Here is a 12575-nt window from a genome sequence, read left to right as displayed (position 1 = left end):
ATTAAACTCAATAGCCTAAAACAAGCATAAAGCGCATTAGATTATCGAAACGTCTGTTTCCGCGAGTTTTGTGAGAAGGAATGTTGTTTCTCAAAAAAATGAATCAATTAAATTACTGAAGGTTAAATAGTCTAATTTATGTGCATCTAATTCGCAAGTCTTACTTTGATTCTTTTCCTACTCCCTTTTGCTCCTTTAAACACAGTTTTTACTGCATTTTGAGGCCATTTGCAAAAAAAATGTTTGATATTCAAAGATTTTGAACTACTTGCGGGCAAACTTTGTCCACTTGCGGGTAATTTGCAAAAAAATGCTGTGGCAATTTTTCGTGCCACTTGCTAGCATTTTTGGGCTAAATGACTATGATCTGTTATGTCCATTAAAAAAAAATTTAAATTAATTTAAATTTTCATTTAAATTTCAGTTTATTTAAATGTGAAATTATCAGCCCTCTCAAGTTGAATGAAAAATTTTAATTTAAACCGACCAATTTAAATTGAAAAAAATTTAAATTGCTTCAGCTGTATTTGATCTGACGCCAAAGATCAGAGTTCGTTCATGATAATTAATTTCACTTTTCACAGTTCCGCGGAAAAAGCCAACAATCTAAATTTTCACGACAAATTTGATGAACTTTTGTCGCAATTATAAAAGTTCGAAAAAATTGGTTTGGGAACTACTTGCATGAAGTTGCAAAAAAATACCAAAATTGGCAGAAAATTGCTAAAAACAGACTGAAGGATAATTTAAAATTCTCAGGAAAAAATTAAAACTTTTGAAAAAATTTGAATTGGATCCAACAATTTTTATAATTTTCTTACACTATTAATTTGAATTTTAATTTTTATAATTTTAATGGACATCAGTGACTATGATTGACTAAAACTAGGAACTTTGCAATGGCGAAAACCAAGTTTCGAAGATTCAAAATAAATTTCACTGCTCAGAACTCATTCTCAGAATCATTCTAGGTCACCGACGTTTAATAAGTTTTCAGCAATGATTATGCAGCAAGCAAGCTAACCTTTTGCATCGATTTAGTTCATATTTAAAAAATTATAATCCGTTTTGCTGTAATTTGCCATTCAGAAAAATAGACTCTATATATTACAATTTTTATCGGATTGTTACTTGTTTTAACATCGTTTGAAGACACTGCTAGCGTTATTTTAATTTTTTTTTTGCTTGGCAATTGTTGCTAAGCTCAGTTTCAGCAAAGTTTAAAGACTGCGACAACCAAACAATCGATAAAAATGCAAATCAGATGAAAAAAAGGACAATAACTGAACTTAATATCGAAAAATACGTGTACACCTTTATTGTTCCGACTTTCGATACGAAAGTAACGGAATATTTGTGCTCGGGGTGGGTTGTTTTTCTTCACACAAATTTCGACTTTTTAACTAGCCATTTTTGACGGATTTTTTTATATCATTCGAAAACTATTATTGTCCTGAGCTTAAATTTGAAAAGATATGTAATTTGTAAAGTAATAAGGGTTTAAAGATTGCCATTTTGGCCATTTTGACCAATTTGGGACAATTAACGCGCGATATAATTTGGCTATTAACGCGTAAGCGGAGAGTTATTCCGTCTTAGAAATCGTTCCAAATTGGTTAAAAGAAGCTTATTCGCTATAAATGGTTTGTTACAAGGAGTGAAATCTATCCTTTTGTACTTTATGTGGCGTGTGGGGTGATGATTTTCATAAAAAATTTCAAATTTTAAAAGAAAAAAAAATTCATTTTGTTTTATTACATTCAATTTTTTAATGTTATTACTGCTCCATAAACCTTAAAAGGCAGTCGGAACATTCAGGGCTTCCCCCTGATACAAGCAGTCTTGTTTACATTTAATTTTCTCATGTTTTTACTGCTCCATAGACCTTAAGAGGCAGTCAGAACATTCAAGGCTTTGCCCTGATACGAGCAGTCTTGTCTAGTTTTGCTTCAGTTTTCAGTTTTTTTTCCATGACAGGCTTTGGCAAAGTTTTTTTGGCTCTTTTTCATTTTCCCCCCACATTTCAAAACAGCCATTCCCTTAGTTGTTCACGAATTATTATGCTTCAATGCGTGGTATAAGATAAAAATTATGAACGACAAATTTGTTCACAATAATCAATTTGTCAGCAAATTTTTATAAGACTAAGCCAATATTAAAATAGTTTTTCATGGCTGAAATTCGAATGTGGGAAAGGGGAGTGGAAAAGAAACGGTTTTTCAACACAAATGTAACTTCTTGCTGTTTTTCAGAGCAAACTAAGTGAAAATAATTTTTGCATAATATTTCCTAACTTAATTATGAGCGACAAAACTTGATTAATTACTTTTTTGCTCCCAGCTCCCTAAACTAAAAATATGCTCACATTTTCAATCGAAGACGGAAACAAAAAAAAACAATTTCATTGAACTTTTAAACGTTATTACTGCTCCATAAACCTTAAAAGGCAGTCGGAACATTCAGGGCTTTGCCCTGATACGAGCAGTTTTGTTTAGTAATTTGGATAGTTACATTTTCAGTTTAATGTTATGGCTTTATTTGATTTCGAAGAGATAATTGATGGCCATTAATTTTTCCAAGGTATTAGATGATAGAGGCTTGAGCCGGTGCCTTAATTTTTCAGCCTAGGAAAAATTTCGAACGAATTTGCACGGAGTTCTTAGATAGAGACAAAACAGCGACTGTGTGTTACAATCTGAACAAAAATGCTCGTAACAGGGCCAAGCCCTGAATGTTCCGACTGCCTTTTAACGTTTATTGAGCAGCAGTAAAAACACAAAAAAATTAAATGAAATAAAATAAAATGCAATTTTTTTTCTCTAAAATTTGAAATTTTTAAATGAAAATATTCCTCCCACACGCCATAAAAAGTACAAAAAGATAGATTTCGTTCCTTGTAATAAATCAATAATGGCAAATAAGCTTCGTTCAACCAATTTGGAACGATTTATAAGAAGGATCAAATCTCCGCTTACGCGTTAATAGCGCGAATTATATCGCGCGTTTATTGTCCCAATTTGGTCAAAATGGCCAAAATGGCAATCTTCAAACCCTCATAACTTTACAAAAATGATCACAGGTGAAATATCTTTTCAAATTTATGCTCAGGACAACAATGGCTTTCAAATGATATAAAAAATTCCCGTCAAAAATGGCTAGTTAAAAAGTCGAAATTTGTCTGAAGAAAAAAAAACCCACCCCGAGCACAAATATTCCCTTACTTTCGTATCGAAAGTCGGAACACTAAGTGATATGTTTTTGCAGTCTGTTGAGGAGAAATAGTCTTATAAGAGAATTTGTTCCCGAAAGAAAGCGTCATCATACGATCTGTTCAGTCCTTAAACAAACAAGACTGCTCGTATCAGGGCGAAGCCCTGAATGTTCCGACTGCCTTTTCAGGTTTATCGAGCAGTAGTAACATAAAAAAATTAAATATAATTAAAAAAAATGAAAAAAAAAATTATAAAATTTGAAATTTTTTATGACATTAATCATCCCCCCACACGCCAAATAAAGTTTAAAAACGATTTCTAAGACGGATTAAATCTCCGCTTACACGTTGAAAGCGCGAAATATATCGCGCGTTAATTGTCCCAAATTGACCAAAATGGCAATCTTTAAACCCTCATAACTTTACGAAAAATGATCACAGGTGAAATATCTTTTCAAATTTAAGCTCAAGACAACAATACCTTTTGAATGATATTAAAAATTCTGTCAAAAATGGCTAGTTAAAAAGTCGAAATTTGTCTGAAGAAAAAGAACCCACCCCGAGCACAAATATTTCGTTACTTTCGTATCGAAAGTCGGAACAATAAGTGATATGTTTTTGCAGTCTGTTGAGGAGAAATAGTCTTATAAGAGAATTTCTTCACGAAAGAAAGCGTCATCATAAGATCTGTTCAGTCCTTAAACAAACAAGACTGCTCGTATCAGGGCGAAGCTCTGAATGTTTCGACTGCCTTTTAAGGTCTATGAAGCAGAAATATGATGAAAAAATTAAATATAAAAAAAAGAAAAAAAAAGAATTTGAGATTTTTTGTGAAAATCATCCCCCCACACGCCATATAAAGTACAAAGTGATAAGTTTAGCTTCTAGTAACAAATAAATTATGACAAATAAGCTTCTTTCAACCAATTTGGAACGATTTCTATGACGGATTAAATCTACGCTTACGCGTTAATAGCGCGAAATATATCGCGCGTTAATTAAATTCCCGAATTGGCCAAAATGCCAATCTTTAAACCCCCATAACTTTACGAAAATTGATCACAGGTGAAATATTTTTTCAAATTTAAGCTCAGGACAACAATACCTGTTGAATGATATGAAAAATTTCCGTCAAAAATGGCTAGTTAAAAAGTCGAAATTTGTCTGAAGAAAAAAAAACCCACCCCGAGCACAAATATTCCGTTACTTTCGGATCGAAAGTCGGAACAATAAAAATCCACGCCAACTTGAATATTCCGCTTTGTCTTGAACATTCGGAACAAAAATCAACTGAGGTTTTTATAAAACTAGTTTTTATCAAGGTACAGTTCTGATTGATCTAACTGTACCCTGAAATACCCTGAACAAAAATGCAGATTTTCCCTTTATTAACATTCACCCAAGTCAAAGACTGTAACGTATGTCGCAGTGGCAACCAACGGACATGATTCATCTTTGCGCAAACGAAAAAAAAACTAGTGCGAATTAAAGATCGCAGTTTTGCGCGATAAACAGTTTTCAGCGCATCTTCGCTCGGACTGAAAAAAATTGTGCGACTTTACCTGACCCAGAAGACAGTTTGCGGGACCAAAAAATATTCTGCACAAACTTTTGTGTTGCGCGAATTTATCCTCAGCGCGACTGAGGACATTTGATCGTAGGATGATCAGATAGGAGTAACCACTAGGGTGGCGATGTAAGTTGAGAAAACTGGCCCGGGAACATGTTTGTTGATTATTTGTTCTCCGGAAAAGCTGGAAATTTGTGGTTTTTTTTACTATTCAACCTCTGGGTACCTTGTAACGAATTACGACCCTATAATGAACTAATTCAGCGGTTGAGGATATGTGAATTTTGGTACCTAATAACGAATCCCCCCCCCCCCCCCCCCATTTTGCACAGAGGGGATAGTTAAGTAGATTCAAGTACCTGGGGGAGGGCGAGGAGAACTGCGACAGAGTAAGTGACTGCACACATTAGGGGGGTGACATTTTGTGCGACCACCATCTTGAGGGGGAACACGATTGCGAGGAGGCGGTCGAGTGAGATGCACACCAGCATGAACGGGCCACAAATGAAGAGGAAGAGACGGAGGAACATGAGCACTTTGCAACACATGTCTCCCGCCAGCCATTGCACTGCAAACACATATCAACCATATGATAAGTTACAGTAAGAGTCAAGTTGAAACAATGTTTAAAACATTAAAGTCGATCCATATTTGTTGTTTAAAAAACAATTTAGTTTGCTCGAGCTTTGTTCGTTGGAAATTTTTATATGAAATCAATAATTTTTACAAATGAAGTGCCAACATAAAAAAAATTAGCAATCATTAAAATCGAATTGTTGATAATGAAGTGAAAAAAATTTCAGTGAAAATAGATAATTTGAAGTAGTTGAAATCAATAGTTACAAAAAGACAGCTTTTACATCAATTTACGTCTGCTTTGGCCGAACGCTTGACATTTTAAAAATTTCTTTTCTTGTTTTGAAAGTCACCAAAATTGTTTTTTTTTGTTTCCGTCTTCGATTGAAAACGCGAGCATATTTTTAGTTTAGGGAGCTGGGAGCAAAAAAGTAATTAATCAAGTTTTGTCGCTCATAATTAATTTAGGAAATATTATGCAAAAATTAATTTTCACTTAGTTTGCTCTGAAAAACAGCAAGAAGTTACATTTGTGTTGAAAAACCGTTTCTTTTCCACTCCCCTTTCCCACATTTGAATTTCAGTCATGAAAAACTATTTTAATATTGTCTTCGTCTAATAAAAATTTGCTGACAAATTGATTATTGTGAACAAATTTGTCGTTCATAATTTATATCTTATACCACGCATTGAAGCATAATAATTCGTGAACAACTAAGGGAATGGATGTTTTGAAATGTAAGGGGAAAATGGAAAAGAGCCAAAAAAACTTTGCCAAAGCCTTTCATGGACGAAAACTGAAAACTGAAGCAAAACTAGACAAGACTGCTCGTATCAGGGCAAAGCCTTGAATGTTCTGACTGCCTCTTAAGGTCTATGGAGCAATAAAAACATAAGAAAATTAAACGTAAACAAGACTGCTCGTATCAGGGCGAAGCCCTGAATGTTTCGACTGCTTTTTAAGGTTTATGGAGCAGTAATAACATTAAAAAATTAAATGAAAAAACACAAAATGAAAAAAATTTTTTTTTTAAAATTTGAAATTTATTATGAAAATCATCCCCCCACACGCCATATAAAGTACAAAAGGATATATTTCGCTCCTTCTAACAAACCAATTATGGCAAATAAGCTTCTTTTAACCAATTTGGAACGATTTCTAAGACGGATTAAATCTCCGCTTACGCGTTAATAACGCGAAATATATGGCGCGTTAATTGTCCCAAATTGGCCAAAATGGCAATCTTTAAACCCCCGTAACTTTACGAAAAATGATCACAGGTGAAATGTTTTTTCAAATTCGAGCTCAAGACAACAATACCTTTTGAATGATATAAAAAATGGCTAGTTAAAAAGTCAAAATTTGTCTGAAGAAAAAAAAACCCACCCCGAGCACAAATATTCTGTTACTTTCGTTTCGAAAGTCGGAACAAAAAGCTGCCTTCAACCAATTTGGAACGATTTCTAAGGCCAATTAATTCTCCGCTTACGCGTTATTAGCGCGAAATATATCGCGCGTTAATTGTCCCAAATTGGTCAAAATTGTAATCTTTAAACCCCCATAAGTTTACGAAAAATTTTCACAGGTAAAATATCTTTTCAATATTAAGCTCAGGACAACAATACCTTTTGAGCGACATAAAAAATTCTGTCAAAAATGGCTATATTTAAAATGTCGAAACTTGTCTGAAGAAAAAAAAACCCACCCCGAGCACAAATATTCCGTTACTTTTGTTACGAAAGTCGGAACAATAACTGTCGGAAAAATATGATGGGAAACGAGCAAAACGTGTTGTAAGGAGACAATTGAAGCTGAGTATCTTTCCCTGGATCTTCGTTATCGCCGCCACGTTTGCACGCCATATAAGTATCTTAACACCAATTTAGCTAAACTGATCGATTCATATTTTGGTATTGAAAGCGTGAGCCAATTATACCGCATTACAAATCGTTTCAAATTGAAGTGAGGCACACTAATTGTGTCTTGTTAATTCCATACAAGACTCATAATTAAAAAATACAACTTCAATTCATAGCTTGCCTTAAACTCATAGTTCGTCAAAACTTTACTAGCCAACAACAAGTCGAGACCAAAAAAGGTCAGCCTGATACGAGAATTCTTGTTAAACATTTACATAGGCTGGTCAAAAAAACATAACACGGGTTAGCATCGCTTCTCACTCAACAAGAGAAACTTTCAGGCGAGTACATATTCTATTTTTAAACAAGACTGTTCGTTTATGAGGGTGAAGTCCTTAATGTTCCGACTGTCCATCAAAATTAATTCTAAAAGTTTAAAAATGGTCTCAAATTTTTTCCTACAGTTTACACCCCACTCAAAACAAATGTAAATTACAAATGGATGCATCTAGACCTGTTTATACTAATGATAAGACCAAAAAAATTACCTCAGCTAATTTTCTACCGATTTAATCTATCGCTTACGCGTGTTCAAAGAGCACAAAAGATCGCGCATAAACTATAAAATTTGTCAAAATATTTTCGTTAGAAAATCAAAAATTAATGGAACAAGACTGTTCGTATCAGGGCAAAGCTCTGAATGTTCCGATTGCCTTTTAAGGTTTATGGAGCAGTAAGAACATTAAGAAAATAAATGAAATAAAATAAAATGAAACTTTTTTTTTCTAAAATTTGAAATTTTTAAAATGAAAATCATCCCCCCACACGCCATATAAAGTACAAAAGTATAAGCTTTTTTCAACCAATTTGGAACGACGGATTAACTCTACGCTTGCGCGTTAATAGCGCGAAATATATCGCGCGTTAATTGTCCCAAATTGGCCAAATTGGCAATCTTTAAACGCCCATAACTTTACGAAAAATGATCACAGGTGAAATATCTTTTCAAATTTAAGTTCAGAACAACAATACCTTTTGAATGATATAAAAAAAATTCCGTCAAAAATGGTTAGTTTAAAAGTCGAAATTTGTCTGAAGAAAAAAAAACCCACCCGGAGCACAATTATTCCGTTACTTTCGTATCGAAAGTCGGAACAATAAAAATCCACGCCAAGTTGAATATTCCGCTTTGTCTTGAACAGTCGGAACAAAAATCAACTGAGGTTTTTATAAAACTAGTTTTTATCAAGGTACAGTTCTGATTGATCTAACTGTACCCTGAAATACCCTGATCTAACTGTACCCTGATAAGTCTGTATATTGAAATGACTTATACTCGCAACTAAACTGAGCAAAATTAAAAAGTTATAAATTTGCAGCAGAAGGTTACGAACAAAAACTATTTGCATATTGATGTATGACAATCTCGGAGCTCGAATTTTGTTACGCGAATCAGGGGTGGATCAGGATTTTCTCGAGCGTGGGGCGTATTTTCAAAAACATTCGACAACTTTGCGGACCTTTTTTTAGGGTCGACCAAATTGATTTCCGAGCTCTGCCAAAGCACTAAAAAACCGGCCAAAATGGATATCACAAAATAGTACAAAGGGGGGACCCCGAAATCCGCCCTGGTGCGAATAGTTATTCTCAGATAGTTTTTGTCAAATTTAGCCAGAGGGTCCACCTTTGGTACTACTTTACGATTTTCATTTCTAGTTGACCAACCCAAGAAAAAACGTTGGCAAAAAAGTGTCAATGTATTGGCCGTCAAAATTGCAAAGCTTTTGCGAAAAACCGCCTGAAAAAAAATAATTGTTCTTTTTTTCTATGCTCATGCATTGTCTTGTATTTTCTTGTATTCTTGGAATAGTATTGAAAAAGGGAAAACGTTTAGCGCAAATTAGGCATTAGCGCGAATAAGAAAAAAGGAAAACGTTTAGCGCGAGTTTAGGAAAAGCGGTTTTAAACTGTATTGTAAGTTTGGCACTGTTATAGTTAGTTATTATATCACAAAATTAAAGGTTTCTCTAGTATAGCCTTAAATTATAAAAAAAAAACAAGACTGCTCGTATCAGGGCGAAGCCTTGAGTGTTCCGACTGCCTTTTAAGGTTTATTTAAGGCAGCAGTAATACATAAAAAAAATTAAATGAAATAAAATAAAATGAAAATGGCAATCTTTAAACCCTCATAACTTTACGAAAAATAATCACAGGTGAAATATCTTTTCAAATTTGAGCTCAGGACAAGCATACCTTTTGAATGATATAAAAAAAATTCAGTCAAAGATGACTAGTTAAAAAGTCGAAATTGGTCTGAAGAAAAAAAACCCACCCCGAGCACAAATATTCCGTTACTTTCGTATCGAAAGTCGGAAAAATAAGATATTTAAAATAAAATGAGAAAAATATTGTCTACATTCTTTAAGGCTATGAGAAAACTCAGTGACGAAGATTGATTGAGTTTTCCAATTTGCCAGCAAGGATTCGAATTGGCATTTTCGTTCCGACTTTGATACGAAAGTAACGGAATATTTGTGCTCCGGGTGGGTTTTTTCTTCAGACAAATTTTGAGTTTTCAACTAGCCATTTTTGACGGAATTTTTTAGATATCATTCGAAAGGTATTGTTATCTTGAGTTCAAAATTGAAGAGATATTTCACCTGTGATCATTTTTCTTAAAGTTATGGGGGTTTAAGCATTGCCATTTTGGCCAATTTGGGATAATTAACGCGAGATATATTTTGCGCTATTAACGCAATAGCAGAGAGTTAATCCGTCGTAGAAGTTATTCCAAATTTGTTAAAAGAAGTTTATTTGCCTTAATTGATTTGTTAAAAGGAGCGATATCCTTTTGTACTTTATGTGGCGTGTGGGGGGACAATTTTCATAAAAAATTTCAAACTTTAGAATTTTTTTTCATTTTGTTTTATTACATTTAACTTTTAGTGTTATTACTGTCCCATAAACCTTAAAAGGCAGTCGGAACATTCAGGGCTTCGCCCTGATACGAGCAGTCTTGTTGAAAAGTTGAAAATAAAACCAGCTCACATTCTTTTAATTCGCGAACCCTAATTCCAAGAAACTGGAAACAAATGTTGACTAAAACAACAAGACTGAATGTTCCGACTGCCTTTTAAGGTCTTTTGAAAAAAATAACATGAAGCAATTTAAATGCAATAAAATAAAATTAATATTTTTTTTAAATCGAGATTTTTGAAAAATCATCCCCCACACGCCATATAAAGTACGATGTGATAGATTTCGACCCATTAAGAAATCAATTTGGCAAATAATCTGCCTTCAACCAATTTGGATCGATTTATAAGACGGATTAAATATCCGCTTACGCGTTAATAGCGCAATATATATCGCGCGTTAATTGTCCCAAATTGGTCAAAATGGCAATCTTTAAACCCCTATAACTTTACGAAAAATGATCACAGGTGAAATATCATTTCAAATTTGAGCTCAGGACAACAATACTTTTGAATGATTAAAAAAACGTTCAAAAATGGCTAGTTAGAAAGTCGAATTTTGTCTGAAGAAATAAAACCCACCCCGAGCACAAATATTCCGTTACTTTCGTATCGAAAGTCGGAAAAATTACAACTACCCTGAAATAGTCTGAAAAAATTGGTAAACTATATTAAGATAAAATGTATATATTGGAATGTAAAACAGTTTCATAAGACATTATTATTCCCCATTGCCGAAATTATTCTGAGGAAAAATTACCCCGAAGCATACAAATTCCTTTATTTTTTAGAAGACCGGAATAAAAAAATATGTGTATTAGATCTCAGTTATCAAAATATTTTATAGGGCAAGTTGTTTATTGGAAAGCAGCCACAATACCAACAACAAAAATACATAATGTGCAGATGATAGGGAATTAATGGGACCAATTACTCAACCTTTTTTAGGTTTAATGGAAAGAAGCCAGAGAACCAAAAAGTGAGAAAATTTGCAAATTTCATTTTTTATGGAATCAATTTTGAAGGATTCTTTGACACTGGAATAATTTGCACAATGCAATGAAAAGCCGGAACCAGGAAACTGGGATCCCGTCGAGTTCCTGGATTTAACTAGCCAGCAAATGCATGTTCGTAGCAGTCGTATACTTGGATGTTTGTATATGTCAGCAAATGTATTGTACAAATCTTTCGCTAGTTTTGGCCACAATTGCTCAATTTGCTTTTTGTTCCGACTTTCGATACGAAAGTAACGGAATATTTGTGCTCGGGGTGGGTTTTTTTTCTTCAGACAAATTTCGACATTTAACTAGCCATTTTTGACGGAAATTTTTTATATCATTCGAAAGCTATTGTTGCCCTGAGCTTAAATTTGAAAAGATATTTCACCTGTGATCATTTTTCGCAAAGTTATGAGGGTTTATAAATTGCCATTTTTGTCATTTCGACCAATTTGGGACAATTAACGCGCGATATAATTCGCGCTATTAACGCGTAAGCGGAGATTTAATCCGTCTTATAAATCGTTCAAATTGGTTGAAAGAAGCTTATTTGCCATAATTGATTTGTTACAAGGCGCGAAATCTATTGTTTTGTACTTAATATGGCGTGTGAAAATTTTAGAAATTTTTTTTTTTCGTTTTGTTCTATTTCATTTATTTTTTTATGTTGTTTATGTTATTACTGCTCCATAAACGTTAAAAAGCAGTCGGAATTTTCAGGGCTTCGCCCTGGTACGAGCAGTCATGTTTGTTTTGCTGAAACAATCAAATGAATTTCCTGTCATCTCCATGCGTTGCGGTTCTTCTATCGTTTTTCTTTCATCTGCGATACCTCAATTTCTTAAATTTTGCCAACAAGGTCTAATTGTAGAAAAAGATGACTCGATTATCCATTTACAAAACATTTTGTCTTGATACACAGCCTTGTAAAATCAATAGAAGCACGTAAGATTCATTATTGTTCCGACTTTCGAAGAAAATGGAATATTTTTGCTCGATATTTTTGCTCGATATTTTTTAGACAGTCAATTTTCGCCGATCAAAATAATAGTTCTCAACAAAAAAATTCGTACCCCAAAGATATCGACTTCTTTAGTTCAAATTCAAAAAGATATGGGGGTTTGAAAATCGCAAAACTAGCCAAGTTCTGGTTTAAATTATGCAAGCTTTGATTATTTTATTCATATTGCTGAGAGCGTAATGCGAATGAATTATTTTGGTGATGAATTATCCCGCACAACAGGGTCATTCCTATTTGAACTGAGGCTCGTTAGTCGGATCTATCGTATTAATTTTGTACGACTGAGCATTTCACACTTTGATTTTGTCTAATAATTATGGGTTTTCAATATTTTATTTTCCCAAAAAATATTCGATATGAAATA

At 33.7% G+C, this 12575-nt stretch overlaps 1 protein-coding gene across 1 annotated transcript in view; it reads right to left on the bottom strand.

Annotated features, from left to right (window-relative positions):
* LOC134854773 (uncharacterized) overlaps positions 1–12575 on the bottom strand; it is a gene marked incomplete at its 3' end in the record, with an annotated part of 92651 nt that overhangs the window by 56158 nt on the left and 23918 nt on the right. Inside the window, exon 2 of the mRNA XM_063871130.1 lies at positions 5141–5349. Within this exon, the coding sequence (XP_063727200.1) occupies positions 5141–5349 (209 nt within the window). The remainder of the gene's footprint in view (positions 1–5140; positions 5350–12575) is intronic.

The sequence above is a fragment of the Symsagittifera roscoffensis genome, chromosome 9, assembly GCF_963678635.1.
Source record: "Symsagittifera roscoffensis chromosome 9, txSymRosc1.1, whole genome shotgun sequence".
Taxonomy (NCBI): domain Eukaryota; kingdom Metazoa; phylum Xenacoelomorpha; order Acoela; family Convolutidae; genus Symsagittifera; species Symsagittifera roscoffensis.
The sequence above is the reverse complement of the archived record's forward strand: the minus strand, read 5'-3'. Positions and strand labels throughout refer to the sequence as shown.